Source organism: Artemia sp. Qi Xiang Cuo, chromosome 19, assembly GCF_049724085.1.
Source record: "Artemia sp. Qi Xiang Cuo chromosome 19, ASM4972408v1, whole genome shotgun sequence".
Lineage (NCBI taxonomy): Eukaryota > Metazoa > Arthropoda > Branchiopoda > Anostraca > Artemiidae > Artemia > Artemia sp. Qi Xiang Cuo.
In genome coordinates, this window is record NC_142812.1 from 37,223,506 (window position 1) to 37,251,497 (window position 27,992).

At 34.9% G+C, this 27,992-nt stretch overlaps 1 protein-coding gene across 4 annotated transcripts; it reads left to right on the forward strand.

Annotated features, from left to right (window-relative positions):
- Ubc6 (ubiquitin conjugating enzyme 6) lies at positions 1–27,769 on the forward strand. 4 transcript variants are annotated; one of them, XM_089105663.1, is made up of 5 exons: positions 1–61; positions 14,125–14,208; positions 15,058–15,138; positions 19,893–20,097; positions 27,477–27,769. In XM_089105663.1, the coding sequence occupies exons 2-5, from the start codon at positions 14,165–14,167 to the stop codon at positions 27,600–27,602; spliced, it is 456 nt and encodes a 151-aa protein (XP_088961789.1). In that variant the 5' UTR covers positions 1–61; positions 14,125–14,164; the 3' UTR covers positions 27,603–27,769. The 4 variants fall into 4 exon arrangements, with proteins under 4 accessions (XP_088961789.1, XP_088961790.1, XP_088961791.1 ...); XM_089105664.1 differs by having other exon boundaries at positions 26–89; XM_089105665.1 differs by having other exon boundaries at positions 33–96.
- Positions 27,770–27,992: the final 223 nt, after the last annotated feature.

Below are 27,992 nucleotides of genomic sequence, written 5' to 3' on the forward strand. Positions count from 1 at the left end.
GGAGCATTCTGGGAAGAAACAGAATTTCAATCCATGAAGTTTAGTCTCAACTGTAAATTTTGTGTGTAACTTTGGTGAAAGTTTCAAAAGTTTAGTGTGAATATTTTTTTTTCTTAAATAGGCTTTTTTAAATCTGTGGTAACAGTATAGAGCTACAGCTCTTCTAGGGGAGTACTTAATTAAAGTAGCGTAGTACCATTAGGCCTACATTCCTTGTTAAATTTCTAGGTGGCACTATAATTTAGCAAGGATGAAAGTGGAAACATCATTTGATGCCTTTTTTATGCTCTTTCATAATACAATATTACTTCTGTTGCAAATTGCATCTTGAGCCCTTAAAGGGGCCCCAATGGTATTTATATGACTTATGAAAGAGCCTAAAAAAGCATCAAATGATATTTTCACTTTCACCTTAGCTAAATTATAGGTAAATTTTTGGCAATTCATATTATTGACTTATGAATAAATTAAACATACTACTCAATGCCTTTTTTAATGCTCTTTCCAAATATAACAATCATTTTTGTCTGGAATGAATTTTACTCCCACCCCTATATATCCTAAGTCAGGGTATAATTGGTCATTAGAGGGCTAAAGTTTATTTCTGATGCAAATGAAAGGTAAGTTTAAACTTTACCCCACCCCCTAGGCTAATGTGCAAATAGCTATTTACCCCTAATTGGTAGGCCTATAGGGACTGAGACTCTTAGCAGGCATGCCTTTCCAAAAGCTAACAAACAAGTATGTGTGTGCCCAATAAAGGGGTCATGCCTATCCTGCCATTTACCCATGCCCCAGCCATTTAAACATTTGCCTCTCAATTACTTGGACTAGGCCTATCTGTCATGGCTTTTCTCTGTCTACAATTAGCCATGTCTTGATGCAACCTACTGCAAAATACTTGATAACTTCAATTCAATATTCAATTCTTATATAGGGGTGGGGGTAAAATTCATTTCTGACAAAAATGATTATTATATTTGTAAAAAGCATGAAAAAGTTATCAAGTAGTATTTTCACTTTATTTGTAAATCAATAATAGCCTATTAACTGCAAAAAAATTACCAAATTATATGGCCCACTGCAAATTTATTTTGAACTTTACCCCCTCCCACATCCCTAATGTGCAAATATATACCCTGAATTGGAATATATTCTGAATTGTTGAGGGCAAAGTTTCAAATTGCAAAATTCAGCTTTATTTTTGTTGATGGTATTTGAGGAAACTTGAGATAGTTTAAATTGAAAATCAAGTATTTTGTAGGTTAGGTTATAACTTATTTTTGTAGTTACAAAAATGAAATACCTTTGGGGCCCCTTTATTTTGCAACATAAGCAATTATTGTATTATGAAAGAGCATAAAAAAGGCATCAAATGATGTTTTTACTTTCATCCTAGCTAAATTATAGGGTAAAATTCTACTTTAGCAACTTTTGGCTATCTTGGAAAGTGGTTAGGCTAGGAAAATGAAACTTTCAGGGATGGGTCTACAGGCTAAAATATGTCACAGGAAGATATTTTGAAGTACCTACCTTGACTCCTTCTCCATCTAGTGGGTCCTGACCTTTAAAAGTATGTCTGTTATAAAAGTGAAACCTTGCAAAATAGATCTTCTGCTTAAATGAAGTACAACAAAGTTGTTTTCAGCTTCACAACTCTGCTCAATCCCAATTTATAATGTTTTAAAGATATGCAAATACATTTCATAAATTAAAAAAAACAACAACTTTGATATGGTTATAAATTCTACTCAAATAACAGGAATTGTATTTTCAGAACTAAAGCAAGAGAAAAAGAAACTGATACCTGAAAATTAAGGTAAAATATTGTTTTGTCAAAATTCCAATAGGTATAGACCTCTCATGTAGGCAAATTTCAGGACCCTCTAGAGAGAGAAGGAGTGAAGGTAGGTACTTCAAAAAACCTTCCTGGACATACTTTAGCCTGTAGACCCATCCCTGAAAGTTTCATTTTCCTAACCTAACCTCTTTCCAAGATAGGAAAAAGCAGCCAAAGTAGAATTTTACCAATTATAGTGCCACCTACAAATTTACCCATTCCTTAGCAAGGGTGCTGGCAGAAAATTTTACAGGGGGAGCCAGATGCCAAAATAATAGTGGTGGTTGGGTGACAGTTTAGGTGGTTTAGGGCATCAAACTACAACTTTATCCCAAAGAGGACAAATTTACAAACCAGTTTAGAAATCTGAAAAGCTTATTGAGTTAAAATATCAATAACTATATTTTAGGCTTCCCAATTGCAAAAAGAGTAATGCCACATGGTGGCAGTACTGGATTCAAATAAGTTGATTTGCTTTATTTGTTATTAAATTAGGCCATGTTTGGTGATCTGTAATTGCATATAAGTTATAATGAGGAGGAGGGGTGAGTCATTGTTTAGGCAGGGTTAGGATAGATTCCCACAAAAGTACATTTTAATGGACAAACTGCTTACTGCTTTATGAGGCTTCAGATAAATGTTGAAAGAGGTAGGGGAAGTTGGAATTAATTAATTGTTTCTCTGTACAGCTAATATGTTACATTCCCATATCTACCAGCACAGAGGTGGAAAAGGCAAAGCAGGTCATCATCAGCCCAGCCAGGAAATTTTTTTGGGGTGGCAAATACTGCTAGGAACTTGGTTTTCAGCAATTTTAAATGGAAATCTTTTTCTATTTATGTGAAGTACTTCAATGTGTTTAAAAAAATGTATATAATATATTTATTGATAAGAAAATCCTATTGTAAAGGTTGTGATGGCTTCAGTTATGTAGAGAATCAAGAGTTTCATAGAATGTCCATCCATACAAACAATAATACTCCTGTTCATCCAACCAAAATTCTTCAGTAGTAATATTAACAATGACTTTTCACCAAAATCACTATTCATCACCAATTTTTAAGTATATTCAAATTTTATCCAAAATTGAAATTGTAAAGTTAAACATAGGACAGTACTGATCAACATACAATTATTGATTTACTCATTTTAAAAGCAGCTAAACAGGGATATAAGGGACCAGTAACTCAAATTATATCTTAGTTAGGCCTGGGTATGATTTGGAAAACAATCAGAAATTAAACAAAAAAAGAGCTTTTCAACTGAAAGCAAGAACTGTTTTGAAACCTATTTGAACAGATTATTCTTGTATGGAGGGGGATGTCTCCTCCTTAGCTCCTTACTCTTTACTTTTAAGTTTGGCTTTTTTCCAATTTTTTTAATAAAAAGTACAATTGAAAAAAAAAAAAAATCAAATCACTAAAATACTTTTGTTTAATGAGCAAGTTGTTGAGTAGGGTGCAGTCTCCCTTATATACCGAGAAATTTAAATTTGTTTTAAGTTTTAAACTTGCTCCTTACTTTAGATAAAAAACCTTTTCTATTTGCTTAATTACATTTCATGAAACTGTAAAGTTTTATTAATACAATACTATTGGTAAGACAGAAAAAACAATCAATATTTCAATGATTTCTGTTTGGATTTTGATGAATAGTCAAACAGTTTGTGTTAATGACTTGTAAGTAAGGAGCAATCCAGATTAATATTAACCAGAACTATAAAAAACGGAATTTTGATGCCAATAAATATATCAAAAGAATTAACTTATTATGCATATTCAAAATATATAAGTTTCATTAAGTTTAGTCTTTCCCATTAAAAGTTACAAGCCTGAGAAAATTTTCAAAGAAAGGGGAAAGACTCCTTTGAAGTCATGGAATTTTAATGAAAATCACACTATCAGATTCAGCATATCAAAGAACCCTACCATAGAGGTTTCAAGCTCACATCTACAAAAATGTGGCATTTTGTAATTTTTGCCAGAAGAAAAAACATGGATGTGTTTTATTTTTCAGGGGTAATCTTTTCAACCCACTGGGCCTTTAATGTTGGGAGAGGGCTCATTCTAACAGAAATGAGAAGTTAAAATTCTAGTGCCCTTCTGGAATTCTACAAGAAATAAACATTATAGTGCCCTTTATAAGTGACCAAAAATAATTGGAGGGAAACTAGGCCTCCTCCCACACCACTTTTTCCCAGAGGACATTTCTATGGGGAAGGGGATCAGTCTGTGGAGGTGGAGCCCGGTATCCTGGCGTTATTTAAAAAACATTCAGAAAGTAAAAGAAAACAAGTTTTCTCAACTGAAAGTAAGGAGCAACATTAAAATTTAAAACAAACAGAAATTATTATTTGTATGAGGAAGTTTCCCCCCTCCTCAACACCTTGCTCTTTATGCTAAAGTTTAAATTTTGTCCCAATTCTTTAAAAACAACTCTTGAAACACAAGGGTTGTTTAATTAGAACAATAAGTAACTTTTTTTCAAAGTGCCAAAAAACTGTAATGTGAAGAGTGTGCTGTTTAGGAGAGGGGAAACCCCCCTCATATAAATAATTACATAATACATAAAACCCCCCTCATATATAATACAACATAATAACTTCTGTTTGTTTTAAGTTTTAGTGTTGCTCCTTACTTTTAGTTGAAAAAACTTATTTTTTTTTTTTTTTTTTTTAGTGAGGCTTAGAGACAAACATTTTTCTAAAGGCAATGGAAAAAGTATGTCACTTAAAGTAAAAGTATATGAACAGAAAAAAGTAAGTAATTACAAAAAATACACAAAACAATAACCTACTTGCAGAAACTAAGATATAAACTCCCAGCATTCAGTTCTGTTGAGCAATGCTGAAGTGTTACATGAATATTTTTTAACAATATTGACGGTTTTGAACTTGGTTATCAAACACCAAAATATTTAATACCTTTAGACTCAGTGTTTATAAAAAGTAATGCATTATCAAAGTAGTTTGTTCAAAGTTAAACATTAAAACAAAGATTAAGAATATCAAATAAAAATTTTTAATTCAATATTTTAAATTTAATTTTGAATACCAAAAGCCAATGTATTTGACCCCTTTATACACAACTACAAAAAATTAAATATTTTTCAAAGTGACAACTAGATAAATACAACTCACTCCTGAAAAAAAAAATTATAATAAAACACAAAAACGTATCTATTCAGGGGGAAACACGGAAATTCCCAGCATTCCATTCAGAGGAAACATTTCTTATTATAGTGGCCTCATATATCAGTTTGTGGGTACTCTTGTAATGCAAGTAAAAGTTGATGCAATATTCTTACCAAAATTGCCCCTTATTAAGTTGTGCTCCCTGTGTTTTCTATAATTATTCAAACTTTCTTGTGTTCTAATAACTGCACTAAATCCTAATAAATAAATACATATTTAGGATCACCATGAAAAGCTGATTCTTTGATTGAATGTTATCAATACTTAGGCTCTTATACTTTTATTTTTGACAAGGATTGTTATTTACTTACCATTCATTACTGTGAAGAATTTTTTTTTTTGCTCCAGCCAAATCATATAGAAAATAATGTTTGTGGAAAATTTGTTTAGCGTTACTCAGTCAAAAATTAAAATTTATATTTTCCTTATTGAGGGTCAAAGTCTATTGGCAGGCAGCCAACAATGGGGCAACACACAGTTTTTCCATGGTTTTCCCCTATTCTGCTCTATTTCCTTTGGTTTCCTTATAATCAATTTGTAGTTCGAAATTTCCAGGGGGGGGGGGCATGGCCCCCTGCCAGTGCCCATGTTCCTTAGCCTAATTTATGCTACTTTTGAATATAATGGTCATTACCCAGACAGTGCAACACCGCATCCCTTAGTGATCCCATAAAGAGCCCTAATATTGTGTTCTACTTGTAAATTTAATCTAGTTATAAGTATTAATGTGCATTTATGGATACTCAAAAGTAAAACTAGCCTATAAAATTTAGAAAACAACTTTAAAGACTTCTAAAATACTTATTTAGGACATATCATTCCTAATTATGTTTCATGTTATTTTATCCCCCCCCTTAACAGGCAAATATATAGCCCAGATTTGCCTATATGTTCTATGTATTTTGTTATAGCCTAGACTGCTTTACCCTTTTTTTGTCAAATAAATCTAATGGAAAGAAGCAACATTAATGAAATTAAGAAACAGAAAAATGGGCATTAGCATGAAATTGAGCCTATTGAGAAGGAAACATGCTAAGAAAACAATTTTTACATTATAATACTACTCTACTACTAGGGCTATGTTTACTTTTAATTCACTGTGAGATGGTTTGGGTCTCTGCTATGTCATAAGTTCCTTTACTGTCCTTATCCCTGACAGGAATATCCATGCTTATGTGACCTCTTAGTGCTATTGGAGTCATCAGTGGATCTAGAACAAAATCTTGGTGGCAGAGGCACACCTTTAGATGCATTCAAGCAGTTGTTTATCTCCCTAGAATTAAGGAGAGCCCAGTGTCTTTTTAATCTCAAGTGCTGGGTACATCATAGAAGTCTGCAGCTCTTTTATGACATTTGGGTTGTGGCTGACAAATGTTCTTTTGATGGTCCAAAGGCTTGTCAATGCATCTGCAGCAGCTAAGAGGGCACACTAGTGGAACTTCAGCTGGGAGTCAACTATGACACCAAATTTGTGCTCTTCCTCTGTTGGCATCAGCCTAGAGTGGCTACCTTTTCCAAGGCTGAGCAATGAGTATTGTTGCTTGTAGTTATTTGATCCAATGTTGAACACCTAATATTTTTAAGCCTTGTACTCTTGCAGCGACTTTTCTGACCAGTGTTCTAGGCTGTCCAGGTCTTCCTCCAGCAGACTCGTGCTTTAGCACTGAGAGGGTAAACTGGTGGAAATTTATCTGGTAGTCAACCTTGACAACAAGGCTGTGCTCTTCCTCTGTTGGTGTCAAGTTAGTGTCTGTGTTGTCCAATGCTGAGCAATGAGTATTGTTGCTTACAGTTATTTGGCTTAAGGTTGAGCACCTAGCATTTTTCAGCCTTGTCCTCTAGTAGCCACTTTTCTGACCAGTCTGCTAGACTGTCCAGGTCTTCCTGTGGGGGGACTCTTGCTTTATCACTATTTGCTGTCCCTGCCAGCCTGGGTAATCAGCATAAAAGGATATTTTATTCTTATATATAATCAGGGATATCACCAATATGAATATTGAACTGAGTTGGGTTGAGTAGAGTACCATGAGGTACTCCCCTCTTCGCTTGCTGAGGGTTAGAACAAACTAGTGAGCCATATGGGGAAGAAACAGTTATAACCTGTATTCTGTCCCTCAGGAAGGCCATGAGCCAGTTTGTGATGATTTCATTTAATTTCTGGAATTCCAGTTTAAGCCTCAGTCTCAGATGTAGGACCTTCACAATTGCCTTAGCTTGATCAAAGAGGAAAAGCTTTACTGGGATTGATTTGTCTGCAAGCAGATTATTGTCATTGTAGGCATTGATCAAGTTAGTGTCTATTGACCTGTCTTTCTGAGAACTGTTGACAGCTGGACAAGATAGATTGTTGCCTATCAGGTGTTGTTTGATGGCATCATTTATAAGTCTTCCATAAATTTTGAGGGAAAAAAAAGATCATAGTGATAGGTCTGTAGATCTTAGCATCTGTGTGCTTCTCTTTCTTGAAAACAGGTAGCATGCTAGCAGTTTGCCAATCTTTAGGCATCTGCACTGGTATTCATGGATGTCTGAAAAATGTTAGCTAATGTGAAGGCTATCTGGTTTGCCATTTCTTTCAGGAGCCTTGGATGGATTTCATCTAGACCTCTGGTTTTAGTTACATCAATCTTGGATGGACCCTTGCAGTAGCCTAATAAATGTAATTTGGGGTTGGAGATGTGCTTTGGCAGTAGGTTTGGTACTTGTCCATTGGGGTCTTCTTCACAGAAATTTTTGATAAAGGTTTGTTCACCTTATTTGGTATTTGGGTTCTAAGCATTTATTTATTTTTTTATTGAAAAACCCATCAAATCAACATACAACAAGACAGAGCACTTAAAAAAAAAATAAAAAAAAAAGACACAAACTATAACAAACTGAACCAATAAAGAAAACGAATCACTGATTCACTGAATGAGCAGATGGGACCATTTGTGTAGATTTCGGTGCATTTTTCTATTATGCTTTGCTATTCATCTAGCAACGGCGACGTCAGGGTCTGTGACTTTAAAATTTTCAATTACATGCAAATTCCTATACCATGGAGGTAGACCAAGCAAATACTTTGCAAAACGAAAATAGATTGCTCTGATTATATTCTGGTCAGTTTTAGTGGGAAGTTTCCTGAAGGGCGTGGCATATAAAATGTGAGGAAGAGCAATGGCGTTATACAAGCTTGCTAGAAGCAGCTGGTTGAATTGGAGTTTGCATGATACAACTGAAGCGTAATATGCTGAAATTTGTTGTTTTAAGCTGTTCGAGGAGAAGTTTTCAGGTATGATGGATAGACGAACCTATGGGTAAACCTAGATAAATGAGGTGATCCCCTGGCTGGAGAGAGCTAGGAAACAAAAATAGGAAAAAAGCTAGGACAGAGGTAGGAACACAAAAATCAGTTTTCCAATTGAATAGGACAATTTCCGATTTTGAAGAGTTGAACCAAAGTCCAACTTTAAGATATTCGGCTTCAAGGATTTCGAAGATATCAATTGCCCACTGAAGGGTTTGGCTAAGATTCAGGATGTCATCCACGTATCATACCAAAGACAAGTTAGCAGATGACAGAATCAGCGAAGATGGACATTGATGGACTTGTGCATCAGATGGCCTTGTGCATCAAGGACATAATTATTGAAAAGGTCTGGAGAGGTGACTGCTCCTTGATGCGCTCCTTTCTTGACTGGAACTAGCTGGGTGTGCGGAATGGGGGTCAAACCCTTGTCAGGAGGTAGCTTCAGTCGGATCCGTAATCTAGAATACAGATTCCTGAGAGAACAAATGACAGCTAGATTCAACCCACGTTTACCAGCCTTCAAAAGCATTGCAGCATGGATTAGAGAGTCGAATGCACGTCTAATGTCGTGTCCCGCCAAAGAAAGGCTCTCTCTAGAAGATTCGGCATCTATCAAGATATTAGCAATGACTGTTAAGGCATCAGCACATCCAGTTCCTTGCTTGAAGCCAAACTGATGCAGAGGAGTGTAGCATACTTTTTTGAGTTCCTGTATAAACAGTAACTCGAAGAGCTTGCACAGTGACGTAGCTACAGTTATCAGACAGAATGCTGTACATTGAGTTTCAGATTTTCCCTTTTTAGAAATGGGAGTCAGATCTCCAATGCAGAAAGAGGCAGGAACAATCCCTTGAGAGAAAATCATCTGCATAAGAAGAGAGAGATGTGCTGCAAAAAGTTTACCTTTGTGTTTCAAGTGGATTGCACTGACTTTGTTAATGCCTGATGAGCCTTTCCATTTGAGTCTACAGATGGCATCTTCAACAGAGCGGGTACTGACGATAAAATCTTCATCGGGATGAGAAGATAGAAACTGATCTAAGGCAGCCTCGTAAGATTGTTTGATGGAGGGGTCAGGAGCTGAGAACTCCGATTTGTAATGGGCATACCATTCATCTTCAGCAATGTCGGCTGGGGATGGTGAAGAAGGATTTTTTGCAGAACAAGAGACAAACTTGAAGATCATATTTCTATCTTGTTTGGCATGGGCAGAATAATGATTGACTAGATTTTTCTGATGCTGAGCCAGGGCCTTTTCACTTTCACTTTCACTTTCAACTTTCACTTCATGAAAATCCTTACGCTGTTCACAAGACCCATATTTGGCCGTCCACACTATTTCCATACTGAAACCAAAATTTTGCTTGACTACATGAAATAACGAAATCTGGATTTGACGATCAAATAGGAATAATTCCTTTTCGAATTTGTTGCTAATGAACAGCTTGTGTTTCTGCGAAGCGGAGAGCATGGCAGATTTCTGTGCAATATGTATCTAGACAAATTGAAACCTCTTTTTGAGGTAACTGGAGTGACTTCTGAAGGAGATGAAATGGGATGCTGATTTTATTCAGGACTGAATCTACCAACTTGATGAATAAGGCTTGATCAATTTTCGACCAGTTACAATGGTGTTGAGGTGCTGAAGGAGCAAGAGGTGTGGTTTGGTGATCAGAAGATGGCATACTGACAGAGCAAGTTATGGGAAGATGATTAGACAACTGATAATCAAACACAACCTTTACTATATCTGCTCGCAAATCTGACAATAATACAACGTGGTCCAGGTTGGAAGTTCGCGAGGACGTGTGAACATATGTAAAATTGGATGATTTATCTAAAACACACAAGAAATCCCTAAATAAGCCCTTAACTAGTTTTGTATGCAGTGAAGCTTGGGAATTTGGCTCGGACAGATTACAATTAAAGTCACCGGCTATAATGCAAGGTAAACCTAAGTGTTGAATTTTGTCTGTACATGAACCTAGTTTTTCACAAGATAGCACAAATTTACGCTCAGACTGGTCATTATTGTAGTCTGTGGGAAGATTCACACTAATACACACAGAACAATCCACTCTCACAGCTAGATAATAATCATTTGCTTCAAAGATACTAGAATGGAGAGCTGATTTCACAAACGCAATAAATCCACCCGAGGGTTGGCCTCTATTGTTCAGCTGTCTAGCAGGTACACAATAAGTTGTCATATCCTCAAGCTCAAGTATGTTCAGACCATGTTTAGTAACAAAATGTTCCTGGAGACAAATCACACTAAACTCAGAAAGGAGGCTTTCCAGAACCGGAAGTTTATTAATAAAAGAGCCGTTTATATTCCACAATAAAAGAGTTAGTGACAAGGTCATTAGTTCGAGGGTTTACGGTTTTTCGGGCACTTCACACTATAGCAAGTATGATCCTGCTTCTTGCAACCAACTCAAAAGGCTGCCTTCTGATACGGAATATCGAACGTGGATTTGTGATCAGTGGAGCCGCATTTGGAACATAATGAACCGTTCTTACAATCTGTGGCTAGGTGACCGATTGCGTGGCAATTAAAGCAGCGCTGAGGCAAGAACACAAACTCTTCGACTGGAAGGCGTCTATATCCAATTTTCACTGAGACTTTTAGAAAGGTTTCAAGGTCATTTTGTGTCGGAAAGTAGACTTTAAATGTTCGAGACTTGCCAAACCGTAGGGTTTTATTGCACTTGGAGATTAGCTCTTTAAGAGACTGTTCGTCTAGATCCTCCGGCACTCGCATGATCGCAGCTAAAAAAGCAGGTTCCTTGAGGGAGATGTTGAGCGACGGTTTTGCACATTTAGGTGCATCCACTATCTGGCTCGTGGTTTGCTTGGAATGAACCACGAGTTTCCACTCGGTATTAGAGCGGCGTAACTCGGTTATATCGCCGTCTGGAAGTGGGCACAGTTTGTCGATAAATGCTTTGCGTTTGCTTGGGCATTTTAAGTCTGTTGGAGGGTCTTTGAGTATCACAGAGTAAAGCGGCCTTGGGGGTGCGGTTTGGGACGATTGAGATTTATCTAGCAGGGTGACTGTAGAGCGGCTAGTATTTAGCATAACTCCGTCCAATTTTCTGGAGAGTTTGTTTACTTTGGACACCACTGTAGCGTGAAATGCCTCACCGATGGCAGGTGCTTCACATGGACTAAATATCACAAATTTTGGCATCAGGACATTTTGCTTTGCCGCAGAGACTAGCGACTTGCACATATCAGTAATGTTGTCCTCATCTTTGGCATACAAAACCATCCAGCTTTGAATGTCCAACTTGCTGTGAAGGGTCTTTTTAGCTTGTATGATTGTATCATGTTCGAAATAGTTTACTGTGCTTTTCACAATCTGATTGAATTTCACCCCTTCAGTGAGTGATCTGTTCAAAAAGTTCAGTACTGGGTTGAATACCAGCTTTTCATTCATCACTTTCACACAAAAACAGCAAAAGTCCACTGAATCACACAATACTAGGAACAAGGGAAGCGTCAGGACCTGCTCACCAATTCCCCGCTATTTAAGGGTAACTAAATACCGGCAGGTACATACAGCGCTTGCGGCAGGAACCCTCCCCTCTTCTACTTGTTGCCTAATATATGTTATCAGTATCACTGCTATGCACAAATAGTACAATCCTCTAAGGTAATTAAATCTTTCTGTCTGAATCTCAGTACTTACTAAGTCACTAAATTTCAAGGGAATTTAAGTTCAAGCAGCAAAAATGTCAATAGCAAGTAAATAAAATAAGCTGATTATTAATCTCTGTAGGGAATTGCACAGGTTGAAACCTTACTTTATTAAAAGGTTAATATCCAAAAGCAAGGTGTTAACACAACAAACTCTCACTCAAGACTGAAAGGGGACATTATTGTGTCCCCTTTTCCTAAGCTGAGACCTGGTATGAGGGCCCTGTGTGGGTTGTTGGAAGACACATATCTCCAGAAAACTTGGGTTTTCTATGCTATGGTTTGCCATTGTCTCTTCTTACTCAGTGAAGATAGATTTCACCAATGTTGTCACCTGATTTGTGTCGATTTTGTATTTGGCAAAATCCTCTTCTGTTTGAATTTTTATTATGTCTCGGCCATTTCTTTTCTTTTTGTTTCTTGTTTTTCTGATTTTGTCGAGGAATATAAGATAAAGTATAGTGTTTTAATCTACCATGATAAAACAACATTGCTATCAAATGGTTTTCGCAATGAACTGCAAATAAGGATCAATTTGGCCCAATAGTAGCCAAAACTCTAGAAAAGCTAAATTTTGATAACAATTGATACATCAAAATAATTGTATTTTTATTTTGATTCAAGCATTTTTCAGTCAAGAAATCTTAAAATATCCCACTATCAGATTCAGTATATCAGAGAAGCCTAGTGAAGAAGTTTCAAGCTTCTTTTTATAAAATGTGGAATTTTATAGCTTTTGCCCAGAAGAAAGATCATTGATGCATATTTAATTGTTGTTGTTTTTTCCCCAGGGTAATTGTATTAAACCAATGATCATAGAAAGTCAAGAAAAGGCTCAATCCAATGGAAATTCAAAGCTCCAGTGCCCCTTTTAAGTGACTAAAAAGATTGGGGGATCACTAGCCCCCTTCCCACACTCTTTTTCCTCAAAGACATCCAATCAGAATTGTGAGATAACCGTTTTCTCCAGTTTAATTGAAAGTCCAACAACTATGTCTCTGGGAATGACAAGGCCTCCTACTGGACCTGATGCTACACTGATTAACCACCAATTTAAGACATGCCAATGTAGAAAATTTTTGTTGGCATGCCAAAATGCTGCTGGTTTTTCCATATTAAGCTTAATGAGACAAGGCCATACTCTGAAAAATATAAATGGAAGAGAAACATAGTAGTTAGACTACTAAAGCAAGCTAGACATGTATGGACACCAAATGTTGGCTAAGTTGTCAGCCAGTGACCCGAGATAGTTCCATACAACTGTACAGAAACTAATGGGACAGCAGAAGTCTAAATCCATCCAGAGGGACCAGCAAGGAGAGAATATAACTGCAGAAGCAATTAATGCACTCTTTTCAAATATTTGCCGCCAACAGCATCCCCTTAAGACTTTGCAACAGAATGGCCCATTCAAAACCATCCCTATTATCGCAGTTTCCCAGGTCCAAGAAAAACTCGAAAACCTAGACATTAGGAAAGCCTTGTACCCTGGTGAAATTCCTATAAGGCTGATACATGCATGCTCCCCCTTAATGGCTACACCATTGGTTACGGTGTATAACCAGTGCCTACTGGATGGCATTTTCCCAAATAAGTTCAAAAAGGCATTTGTCACACCCTTTCCAAAGACAACATCACCAACCTCACCATCCAATCCCAGGCTAGTTTCAAAGACGCCCATCATTTCAAAGGTCTTTGAAGATTTTATTTTACAGTGGCTACTAGCAGAAGTACAAATTTTGGCTCTGATCTAAATTGAAAACTTTTTTCCTAAGAAGGTATATTCAATGTCCTGTCTCCCATTTCTGTAGCCTCTAAAAAGAGATTCTTGGAAATTATACACAAATTGAAAATCCTAGACTGTATTTTAAAGCTTGTATCCTAACCCTACCTCTACTTTCTAAACAATGACGCCTTTTCAAGTAATCAGACTTGTTGATACTGCACTTGATAATATATCAAGCTTGCCGTAAAATAACTTTTTTCTGCACCTCATAACCACAGTTTATATTTCCCAAATAGAATTATGCCTATGTAACTCTGCAAAGAGGCCATTATGTTCATTCGTTTCATATATTTATTTCTGTTCTTTCATAGAGACATTTGACAACTACCTTAACAGAAGTCATAAAAGAAAATGTCTACTCCTGCGAGAAGAAGATTAATGAGAGATTTCAAACGGTGAGTTCACTGTAATTTAGAGTACTTGTTTATCTAAACGTCAAAAAATAGCAGTTCTCATGACTTGCTGGGTTGATCAAGAAACCGCAAAATCACTGTCTAGCTCAGAAAAACATGACCACAACTATATAACACAGTAAACAGAACTAGAACTGAGTGTCTACTCATCAGATTCATAACTCCTTTCTAAGAGCAGTATCTTCACTTTTCTAAACTTTCTTTGATAGTCTTATTTTAGTACAGTGTTTGGAACCCCCAAACATATCTTTTTGTGAAATATTAAACATGCCTTTTTTCTTTCTGTATTTGATGCGCTTTAAAGAATAGTTAACAACAATCAGTTATTTAGATGTGGATTTCCAAATTTAGATTTTTTTATTCTTTTTTAGAAATATCAATAAAAAATGATCTTGTTGGGTTATTTTCCTTTCTTTCTCTCTCTTTATTTCGTTTACTTATTCCCCCTCTGTCAGGTCCTCCCCTTCTCTCCCTCTTCATGCCTTATCATAACTTTAAAGGTGGCTGCATATCTTTTAATTTATATATTTAAAAATGCAAGCATTATAAGAACTATTAAAATTAACTGTTCCTTCTTTTTAGGTAAAAATTCAGATTTGACACATGCGTTCTTTTTTCTATAAATAATTTAAACTTATTCAGACCCTGATAAGCATATCCAGTAGCATTTAAGTAATAATAAATAAGAGGTTTGAAAAAAAAAAGGAAAAGGGAAAAAAATAAGCAGATGATTTAATCTTTCATATTTATTTCTCTTCTTGTTTTTACCAAAGATATTATTTTCCATTAAATTTTGAAGAAGTTACTTACAGTGAATATACCTTTTTTTAGACTACAAGAAGATCCACCTGCTGGTGTAAGTGGTGCGCCCACTGACAATAACATTATGATATGGAATGCTGTTATATTTGGGTAAGTAGGTTATTCCTGTATGTATATGTAGACATAGCTGGAATTTAAGCTAAATAACTATTACTAATAATAATAACAAGTCACTGCAGCACTAAGCTGTCTGAGGCCAACACAGTTCAGCCTGGTCCTCCTCCATCCCAATATATACAAAAATTCATTTTTTACCTCCTAATAAGTTACAATTCTTTTAAATCCTTCTTTATGACCTTGTCTCATGCCATTTGGGGCACTTGTTTATTTTTGGTCCCATATGGATAGCCAAAAAAAATAATCTTTGATAATTTGTCATCGTCCATCAGTTTAACGTGTCCTACATATCTCGACCTTCCTTTTATTATAGTCCTTGAAAGTGGGATGAAACCACATTTTTTGTACAGCTTGTTATTTGACATATGATCAGCCAAACGGGCTCATAAAACTCTCAGTTGACAACAATCAATCAACTGTAGTGAAACGACAACTCCTCTGGAAAAGATTTAACAAATCTTCTTCCTCTGCCTTCTGATCGCCCACGTTTTAGAACCATACTTGACGGATGTCGGTACCTCAGCTTTCCGTAGTCTAGTCTTAGTTTTGTAGACTTATCTTCCTGTTGTTAGAAACCTTTTTCAGCTGTGGCAAAACCCTCTAGGCCTTGGCTACTCTACTTTTCAGATCTTCGCTGCATCCACCATCTTTACTAATAATACTACCCAGTTAAGCAAGGGTCAACATCATCTCATCTTCATTCAATCCTAGTCTTAAGTGAATTAGTTTTAGTATTATTTTTCCTAACTTTTCTTGAACTCTGAACCTCAAAACCTCCAAAAATTCATTCATTTTGCTAATATCTTATCTAGGACACTAAAATCATCTACGTAATTTAAGTCTAGGAGAGTTTTACCTTCCCATTTGATTCCATACTCTGCTATAAAGTCTGTAAAAATTATCCATAGAAACAGGGATAAGACACAACTCTGCATAACTCCTGATTTGACACCAAACCCGCTACTGACTGCACTTCTTACCTTAACTGCAGCAGTATTGTTGTTGTACATATCACTAATATTACTTTAATGTTTTTTTAGTGCTTCCGGGCTGTTGCCTACTGCACACGTTGAATAAACAATGTATCCAAGCACCCAGTTCTTCAAGATTTTCACAACTGTATCAAAAGCTTAGAGTCAGAGAGTTTTCTTGAAAATTACCAGGGCAGATCCTGAGCTGACAATTTATAGGGAGACTGTCCCTGTCTTCTCCTTGCCAACAGAGCAACTGAAATTTTTTGAACAACAACCAACATTTTTTGAACAATTAAAATTCATATCAATTATGCAATGTATGACAATAACTTTAGTACAATATAACAAAATAATAAAAGTCAAATTATATCATTCAACTCATTAATCTTTATAAAATTTCTCAGTAGCTGGATATACTGTTTCTGGCTCAACCAGGAAGGCCGGCAGAACCTACAATACACCTTAAAGAAAAAGCTTTAACATACTTAATTCAAACATTTTTCAAATATGTACACTGTCTCTCAAACTTTTTGCTGTACATTAAAATGTGGTCTACATGTTCATATACATCACAAAGTGGGGAATCCACATAACCCCATCTAAACAAGACATGCTTAGACCATGCATGACCTGTCCTCAGCCTAAAAATTGCAACTGCTATATTACGTGTCGGCTGTACCAATTCCAATGGTGGAGGTTTAAAATCATAAATTCAAAAAGGGGTTTTGGAACTGGCATGCAAATTTGTTACTATCTCTTTTAGTTAGGCACTATTTAAAGACATTCAGATACTCCTCAACTGTAAAGCAACACTGGATCCCACAACCAGAAGTAGCATCAATGTTAGCTAGTCTATCTGTATGATCATTACCAGGGATGCCAACATGGTATGGTATCGAGGTCAACACAATGACATAACCTAGCAGTTCAAGCTCCTGAACAATAGTCTCAACATGTAAAGCATTTTTATGGGCAGGAAAATGGCCAGCAACAAATAATTCAGCACTGAGAGTGAATCAGAACGAATTAAATAAGGACCTATGGGCAAAGCTTTTTTTTTTATTATAATAAAGAGCCTTCACCATTGCAATCAACTCAATTGAAAATATAAAAAAAATCTTCGTTTATTTTAAAACTGCAAGTAACATTCAGTGTGTTAAGCCCATTGGTCAGCCCATATAAACCAAATGTTTCTGATTACTATCCTCTGCTCATCAAGTTTCTTGCCTAAAGGAGGCATGACCTTAATTAACCTACTTAAATCCTTAGTGCTATGACTACCAGTCTCCTCAAAATTATCCACCTCTGGCAAAGGAAGGCCACATTGAGCTACATTTTTTACCATTTGGTAAAATAGTAATTATTACCATCAATAATTTTTTCTTTGATAAAATCATTTATTTTTATAATTTTGTTTAAAAAAATATTGATCTTCTGGCTTCATTTTTTTGTTTCTGGGCAAGTTATTCCAAGCTATAAGTATATTGCTCACTTTAATGTACTAAGTTAGATAAGACTGTGTTTTCTTTGGAAATTTACTGTCACATGATCCAATGAGCCAAAATCACATTTAAAGAAATACAAGCAGCTTTGACAGCAAAATCTAAATAAAAAGGCAAAAAAAGAAAAATAATAAAGCAAAAGAGGAAAGAGTAAACGCTTATTTGAATAATAAAGAATTACAATAGAGGAAAACAGGGTGAAAAGAACTAAAAAATTTATTTATTGAGATTCCTTGCGACCAAAGTAAGGAATTTCCTTCAATACTGTTCAGTAAGGGTCATAAGTTTTTTCTGCCATGTCCTAAAGATGCTTTAGTCGCAGTTTTTCGATCTATCGTCTAATACATAATAGAGCGTTTCATAATAGACTTGAGTTCATTATTAAATTGTTTTGAAATATGGGGATGCTGGGCCAGATGGTCTGGGTGAGAATAGGGGGGGGGGGCATTGCCCCTTGGATTTCGGAAATATCTTACTTTGGTATTTTCATTTAAAAAAAAGTTTCTCCTCTCCCCTCTAGTTTCTGCAATATGCCTTTTTTGTATCTTCATAAAAAGAAATTGAAGAAAAACACTTGCCTACCTCTCCCCTACATTTTCGCAAATTGGTGCCGTTGCCAGTCATACGAAATCCAACAGTAGCATGATACCTGGAACAACCAAGGATTTTGCAAAGTAGGTGGTTCTTTAACTGTCAGCAGGTATTTATCACGGTTTAAATCTCCAAATCATGGTATGAGAGGAAGGGAGGGGATTTGGATTATGAAATAGTCGTTCTGCTTGGTGATTGCTCCTACTATAGAACATGCCTTTTATAGCTATTGAATAACCAAAACCCGCATATTATATCGATTTTTTTTTTTTTTAAATCGAAATTTCTTAAGATAAAATTCCAGAATCAACTAAACCCTCTACTGACCACTGCTATTCTTGGACCTTTTTAGGGGTGGACTGCAACTCTCGTCCATGTCTAGCTATATAGGCTGAACATGTGTTGGACGTTTGTCGTAATTCTTTCTGTCTAGAAATTTAATACAATATGCAGGGTATCCTGCGTAAAATGTTACGAGTATCTTAAGACTAATGCCTTCAGCAACAACCAGTCTTTTGAATGTGGATCTATATCAGGAGCAAAGATGCAGTTGAATTTCCCTTGTGAACTAACTTCTGTAACAATAAAATTGTCACTTCATTGCGTTTGACAAAGTTCTGTTGTAATTGATTTTAAAAGTAGCATTCAGTGCAATCCAAGTTTAACTGGCTTTTTACAGTGGTTGAAATTATTACTTTTTTCGTTTAGGTTGCATTGGGTTAGGCTTGATTAGCTTGGGCTGATTAAAATACGAATTAAAACATTGAAAACAGGCTTGGAATCCTATTCACATTAATGCAACTTGTAGTTGAAAGGATGTCAACCCCCCCCCGTAGGGCTGGGGGTTGACATAATTTGCTCTGGAATTGGGAATGATACCATCTACAAGATGCTTTAAATTTGAAATCATATACTTCTATAAAAAGGGATATTACTTCTATGAAAACTGGTAAGCTTAAATGTTAAAGGGAAAGCGTGTTAATAACATGAAAGCAAAAGTTAAGTAGCTTCCAGGAAACTATTTCAAGCAGAACTTATTTCTTATTTCTTCTATATTCAAAATATGTAATGTTCTACAGCGGGTTGTAATTCAAAATTAAAAAATGTGAATCTTCACCAAGTTAAGGGGAATGTGCCAAAACAGAGGGAAAAAAGAATTGGGTTGAGTTCTAACCAAGTACAGCTTAATCTTAGACAATTCTTAAATTTAAAAAATAAAATATCCAGTTTTGATACTGCAAACGTTGGATTTAATGTATTTCAGTACAGGCTTCCGAAAAAAACTAAAATGTGTCATAGGAGTGTCATTAAACAATATTTAAAGACAAAACCAACTTTTTACTCCTAGTTTCTAAATAAGTAACATTTTTCAGATGTTGGAAGTTATAATTTGAGTTACCTTCAGTACCCACTGAAATGAAATTTGGGTTCATTAGATGTTGTGTTCTAAACTTTCCCCTGAAGCAGATCAAATTAAGAAAAATAATCTCAATCTCCAATGCTTAGTTCCTGTTTACTGTTCAAATATATCTCTTATTTTTGTTTAGCTATGTAAGCAACTTGAATGGATTAAGTTTTTTTTGCGGCAACTTACCACAGAGGATCTCAGGAGGGAATTCTTACCCTATTTGTTATTTTTACTGTCGTTATTTGTTTCCAGACCATACGATACCCCATTTGAAGATGGAACATTCAAACTAACAATTGAATTTACTGAAGAATATCCAAATAAACCCCCAACTGTAAAATTTGTTTCAAAGATGTTTCACCCTAATGTCTATGCTGATGGAGGAATCTGTTTAGATATTTTACAGAACAGATGGAGTCCCACTTATGATGTATCAGCAATACTCACATCGATTCAGGTAAATTCAGCTAGACTTTCAAATAGCGTTCCAGTTTTACCTTAGGTTAGCCATCAACTTACTGTTATACATCATAGAACCAGAGAATGAACAGGTAAGCCGGATAGCCCGTGGAGTCATAAACAATGTTTATAGGTAATAAGATTGTAAAGTGGAGTTGGAAAAAAGATTATCTACCAACTTGCGTTGCTTTTCAGTACTAAATTGTTGAAATAGTAAACTTGGTCGATAGCAAAAGAAATTTGAAAGTTAAAATAGAAATGATGGTAAATAGTTGCATGTTACTTTCGTTTACTTTTGTTATTTAAGAAAAGCCTTTACTTAATTAACTTAATTTAATTAATTTTTTATTTAAGAATAGCCTTTACAAATACTTCTAAGGAGGTATCTATTGATATTGGAAGAGGAAGAAAACCAGAATCCTGGTGCCAAGACCTTATAGATTATTGCAGTAACTGTGACTCTTGGGTCACGTTTATGGAGCAACACATCCAACTATATCTGTCGAATTGGGTCCGATCTCCCGTAAAGGTGCAATTAAAACCCTAGCTGCTAAATTCTTCCATATTTAATTAAAATTTATTAAAGTCATCCTCTGACACATACAGGTGACAAGAATGTAATCCTGCCCTCACAGGCGTTCGAAACAATAGTTACAATTGTTGACCTGGTTCGGAAGAAGCTGGCCTAGTAATTAGGTAGATGTAAAGGTATTTGCAACTCCATTCTTCTGTCTCCGTCCCACAAAGGCCTAATCAGAACAATAAAAAGCCATAACTATGAGCTTCGGACTAAATTACAACCCTTGTTGGTTTTGATCCAACATCCTTTTCTGATGGATATATTCGTAATAAGATTTATGACCCCCCCCCCCTCTTCCTCGCCCGGTAATATTGAATTTTTCTTGGACTCTGAAAAGTTACAACCAAGACACCAACTGTTCGTTCTGGGTAAATTTTGTTTAGATCCAATTGTTACTTTTAGCAGACATTATGAATTTAGTTTCCCCATTGTCCCACCCCAATTCTGCCTACAAAGGTGACGTTGCTCCCGATCCTCCAAAGTTAGTGACAAGAATTTAGGCTCCTTCCTTACAGAGGTGAAATTGGATATAGGCCAAGGCTTTCCTGGGATCTGAGAACGCCTTCTGGTAGATATCGTGGTGAAAAGAATTTGGTGCCCATCTCTGTTTCTTAAAAAAAATATTAGGTTGCTACTGGACACCCGAAAGGTACAACCCTAGAAGTTTCGGCTTATAACTTTCGTTATTTAGATGTGTTAACTATATGAATATAGGAACCACTTTCCTATGTTCCCCCACAGAGCCTTGATCTAACCCAGTCTCTACAAGGGCAAACCTAGAATACTAACTGTCATTTCTAGTTCAGTTGACGTCTGACAACACCTTCTAAGAGATGTGGTGACAAGAACTGGGGGTCCAACCTCCTTCATCGTAGTTGCAGCAATGGCTGCAACCCATTAAAGAGCAAATCATGGGGCATAGTAGGCGAAAAAAATGGGTTTTAAAAAAAACTGTCGCATGAAAAATGTTTCCCATTACGTCTAATTTGAAAACAATATATTTTATTTAGATCCATCTAAATTTTAATTCATAATTGCCAACAGATTTTTTGGAATTTAGATAAAAACATGAAAACCTCAAACATGATATCAAATCGAAATAGAAATTAAGCCATTGAAATCGCCACTGTTGAAAACACATATTTGGAGGCTTACAGTTTACATCTTGGCAATCAAGGGAAGTCACACTTTTTGCATGTGTAGGAGTCTTCTTTGATCCACCAGTGGTGATGGTATTGAACGATCTGTCGTAAAATATTGGGAGACGGCTTACTTGAGCGAAAATTTATGATTCTTCTGCCCTTCTTAAGTAGCAAAATAAATAGTGTCATTACAAAGGAACGTTTTCTACCATCTTGTGCTGGAAAACATCAATTTTGCCAAAATAAAACCAAAAAGCTCGAGAGTGTAAACTCTGAGATGGACAGCTGGAGTGATCGTATTAAACCAGAGGCAGTTAACCATCACAGTGGGGCTGCTCAAAAAAGATGATAAGCTATTAGAAAAAAAAAATTAAATATAGTGTGGTAAAAATTTTAATTTAGTATTCTACTCATAGGGCTATAATTAAAGAAAGGTTGAGGTGGCTAGGGCACGTTGTGCGGATGAAGGACGACAGATTGCCGAAGGTTGTTCTTTTCGGCCAACCGTCTAGGGCTAAACGGAAAGCAGATCGTCCTCGTCTGGGGTGGGAGGACGTCATAAAGAAAAATTTAAAGGAAATGGGAACTTCCTGGACGGGTATAAAAAGGGAGGCTTTGAATAGGTTGGGATGGAGGAGGGGCGTGCGTAGCTGTGTTGACCTCAGGTGGCTTGGTGCTACGGCGAGTTGTTAGTAGTAATAGTCAAATGAAACTCAGAGAGGAAAGAAACTAACAAAATGAAAAATAAAATCAAAAAAGATTAAAAAATGATGATTTTATCAGCCTATGGTAAACAATGGAGAAGGAAAAAAATAAGAAAATATTTTGAGAACGACCTCCGAAATTCCTGTCTGAGTGCTAAACAAAAAAAAAGACAAAGAAAAAAAAACGAATATCCAACCTTTTGAAGTTTACTCTACAAAGACAGAACAGACACTGAATAAAAACCAGGCAGGAATCAATGAAAAAGAATTTACCAAGATGACTGGGCAAAAATCTTTTGCCCTGCAATAGTTTTAGCTTGTCTAAAGTTCCGTTTTTCATCAGATGTGCAAATAAGTTCTTTTAAGTTATAATAGCCGAAAATATTTATTGGATCCTTCGAAATTAAACTATCCTAAATTGAGCTTAAATAAATATCTCCATTATTTCTAGTTTTTGCAAAGTTTTGGTTCATGTATTTTTTGTATCTCAATTACCTCTTTAAAAGTTTGTGGTACGCCATTTACAGTTGATATTAAGGTTGCCTCGTCCAAAAGAACTAGATGGGTCGGATTTACGAAAATATGCGAAGCCAATGTCAAATCAAATTTGTCATTGTTATTTTTTAATCTCAGGGACTTATCTATTGAAGTTATGTGCTCACGCAAACGTTCACCTAATTATTGATGGGTTCCTACCAATGTAGAACTCCTCAAAGCATTATGGAATTCTGAAAGCACCACGATCTCATACAGGATCAGTTTTATCCTTTCCTAAGTTGAAAAAGTGTTTAGCGTTTTGTTCGGATTTGAAAGAAACAGAGAGATTATGTTTTTAAAAAATTTTTAAGTTTCAGGATGTATGGTAAAGCGATGAAAGTTTTTTTCTCAATTGCCGGGGTAACTGAATCAAGGGGGACAAGCTCCCTATTTTGTTGTCTTATCTTTTTTAATCGTCTATCTATGATATTTTCAATGAGTTTGATTGGGTAACCATTGCAGAAAAGAATATCCTTGACATAATTTAATTCAGAATTTATATAATTATAGCAAAAAATTTTTTAAACTCTGTCAACTAATGAGATTATTACCTCTCTTTACACAGAAGGAGGGTGATGGGAAGAGAAATGTAGATATCGATCATTATGAGTCGGCTTTCTATATATAGAAAATTCAAGGCTAGGAGTGGTTTTAATAATCAAAACAACCAAGAAAGGCAGCTTACCTGAATCTTCGAGTTCCATTGTGAACTGGAGATTCAGATAAAAAAAGATAAAATGTGCCAAAAATTCTTTTCGAGATCCTTGTCAATGTCCCTGGAAAGAAAGGATTTCATAAACGGAATGAAACCAGAGCGAATAATTTAAGCGGAAACTATTCAAAGCAGACTGTTCTATGAAATCCATGTAAAAATTTGCCAAATAAGGAGACAAGACACTGCCCATGGATAAGCCCATCATTTGAAGGAAATATTTGTTTCGGAATTTAAATTTTTAAATTATTTAGTGCTGCTCATAGATTAAGAAGTAACGTTTTGTCACATTAAGAAGTAATGAAAGCTGTGAAGTAGACATGAGAAGTTGTAAAGTTCAGAAAAATATAGTTTTTAGAAAAGCATGATTTGTACTGCTTAGACGTGTAGTACATGGTTTTTTCTGTTTTTTTTTTCACATTTTTTTAAATTTAGTTGTTCCGTTAAAGTTTTGTTGCTTTATTTGATTTAATAGCTTTATTTGTTAAAGGTTTCTTAGTCTTAATTTATAAGAAAATTTTCGTTTCCCTTCTCCATTAATTAAAATTAATTGTAACTCTTTACAGAAATTGTACAATTCGGCAGTTTGCACAGTTATTCACAAAAGACATAAAGACACATATTAGATATGCTACCGTGAATGTCCAAAATTGGTAAATATCGACGTTCACTGGTGAATGTCCGAAATACCTTTTTTTTTTCTTGGTCAGCGTTCAAGTTTTGATGGTGACAGGTCAGGTTTGATCGGGTTAGGTTAGATTAGGTTTTTAACCCATTTGTAAGATTTATAACCTAATTTAACCTAACTTTAACGTTTACCATCAAAGCTTGTTTAAGACTGAAAAAGCTGACTCGCAAAGCTAATTGATTCCAAGTAGAGAAAAAGGAATGTCGGACATTTGCCGGGGAATGTCGACATTAACCAGATTTCGGACATTCACAGTAACAGATATATTAGACACTAATTAAGTACAATTTTTTTTTTTACTTTAAAAATTCCCTTTGTTTTAACAAAATCATTGAAAATACAAAAAAAACATCTCTCTGATTGAAAAGTATACCTCTCAATCAAAGAAACCTATTTTTTGGCATTTTCATTGCGTTTTTTTTTATTTACAAGAAAATAGGATTTTCAAAGAAAAATCCCCAAAGAATAACTTTTATTGCCTAAGCTTTTCCTAGCCTTTCTATACCCGATGCCTTTACCTAAGCTTCTTTTAGATTTGAGTAGAGTGAAGGCCTCGATTAAAAAAAGCCTTTGATTTAAGGATGACCTCGGGAATGGAAAATGCTGTGGATATAGGAAAATCCTTTGGGTAAAAAAATTCTTGGGTAAAAAAGTTCTTCGGACTAGGTAAAGATCTAGGGTAAATTGAAAAAAAAAGCAAGATTATTTTCTTTCAAAGATAAATTAGAAAAATAATCTATGAAAAGAAAGATAATTAGACTGATGATTATGTAAAAATATAATTAAAAGACAAAAATTAAAAATGTTAAAAATCAGCTTGCACAATCTTTTACTTTTTACGCCAAAAATAATAATAAAGAACTTTAATAAGACTTTGAGTAGATTGTTTTATTTGTACTATATGTTAGAATTGCTTGATAAAAAATTAGAAATTAAATAGAAATATAAATTAAAGGACAAAATAGCAAATGTTAAGGAGCGACTTCCACAGTCTTTTTACTTTTGAACGTAGCAATAATAATAAATAATTTTAAGATGACTTTGAGTAGATTTTGTACTTATACTATATGTTAGTATTGCTTGACAAAAAATTAGATACTAAATAGAAAAATAAATTAAAGGACAAAATAGCAAATGTTAAGGAGCGACTTTCACGGTCTTTTTACTTTTGAACGTAGTAATAATAATAAATAATTTTAAGATGACTTTGAGTAGATTTTGTATTTATACTATATGTTAGTATTGCTTGACAAAAAAATTAGATATTAAATGGAAAAATAAATTAAAAGACAAAATAGCAAATGTTAAGGAGCAACTCCCTCAGTCTTTTTACTTTTTAACGTAGTAACAATAGTTAAGAGCTTTAAGAAGACTTTGAGCAGATTGTTGTATTTATACTATTTGTTAGTATTGCTTGATAAAAAATTAGATATTAGATAGAAAAATAAATTAAAAGACAAAAATAGCAAATGTTAAGGAGCAATTTCCTCAGTCTTTTTAATTTTTAAAGTAGTAGCAATAGTTAAGAGCTTTAAGAAGACTTTGAGCAGATTGTTGTATTTATACTATTTTTTAGTATTGCTTGATAAAAAATTAGATATTAAATAGAAAAATAAATTAAAAGACAAAAATAGCAAATGTTAAGGAGCAACTTCCTCTGTCTTTTTACTTTTTAACGTAGTAGCAATAGTTAAGAGCTTTAAGAAGACTTTGAGTAGATTGTTGTATTTATACTATTTGTTAGTATTGCTTGATAAAAAATTAGATATTAAATAGAAAAATAAATTAAAAGACAAAAATAGCAAATGTTAAGGAGCAACTTCCTCATCGTTTTAATTTTTAAAGTATTATCAATAGTTAATAGCTTTAAGAAGACTTTGAGCATATTTTTGTATTTATAATATTTTTTATTATTTCTTGATAAAAAAATTGATATTAGATAGAAAAATAAATTAAAAGACAAAAAGAGCAAATGTTAAGGATCAATTTCCTCATCTTTTTAATTTTTAACGTAGTAGCAATAGTTAAGATATTTAAGAAGACTTTGAGCAGATTTTTGTATTTATAATATTTGTTATTATTTATTGATAGAAAATTTGATATTAAATAGAAAAATAAATTAAAATACAAAAATAGCAAATGTTAAGGAGCAATTCCCTCAGTCGTTTTACTTTTTAACGTAGTAGCAATAGTTAAGAATTTTAAGATGACTTTCAATAGATAGTTGTATTTATACTATAGGTTAAAACTGCCTGATAAGAAAATAAATGAATTTGCGTTGAATACAATGACACGCTGAGCAAAGATGTCACTAGTAATTGTAAAGTACCAAGGTCAGTGGAAATGAAATTGAATTGTTTGATTTGGTGTAATGGGAAGTTACACCAACATATCTACATTAAAAAAACATAGGAAAATTCTGGAATTCAACTTTCAGTGAAAGCGATCTCTATCCGGCTTTGGATACTGATGGGTGCCAAATTTAAGAAACAGAAGCGTAGGTGAAAACTACATGACAACAAACAGCGGAAGAAGATGTGGCTTTCCTTTAAACGTGTACTGGTCTTTGCTAATCAACTGATTGATAATGTTTGAATTTTTACAGATGAAAAGGTTTCAAATTGAATTAATTAACTTTGTTTTGTTGTTTTCATGGTTCAGCTTCGTAACACTGACGAAAAGATAGTAGTGGCATGAAAACTTTATAATTTTAATACAACCGAAAGGAAAATCGTTGGATGATCTTATTTTGATGCCCTTGGTACTTAGAAGAGAAAAATTTTCTCCCATTTGATGTTGCAAACCGCTTATAAAGACATCTTGGGCTCTCACTAGCGGTTGTAATAACTTAGTGACAGAGTAGTATGACCAATCCTTGAAGTTTTTGTCAAATCAAAAAAAGTTTCATATCTGATTTCAGGTTTTTTTTTAAATAAATGAAAATTTTCAATATGGTAGTCTGTGAATGCCTACTTGCTTCTGCTTGTATTCTGTACGTTTCTATTGTTTTTCAGTCGTTGCTGAGTGATCCAAACCCCAACTCTCCTGCAAACTCACTTGCCGCTCAGCTATACAAAGAAAACAGAAGAGAGTATGAAAAGCGAGTTAAAGCCACTGTTGAACAGAGCTGGGCAGACTGATTCAAGCTTAAACTCTTAGGTGTTTTCTTTTAAACCTCTAAGCCTTTTTATTATTTTTGCTCTTTTCTTAAAAGCTTCAGTGAAACGACGTCCCTTAGTCCGAAAAATGCTTAGACTTGCGATTTTTGTTGTCGTAATGGAATATATAATAAACATTTATTTCAGTATCTGGTTAGCATTTTTTAATGCAGGCGAGTTGTAGTAAGGGGAACTCAGTGGACGTGGAAGCTTTCTGCCCTGGAGGGATTCTCCTTTCTTTAGAAAGACTCTTTGGGGCTTGGAGGCTTTCTATTTTGGATAAACCTCAAGATTGGTACTATGGACAATAAACTTTTTTACATTGGCAACTGTTAAGCTTAGTTCTTTTTGAATTCAACCAAGATTCGCATG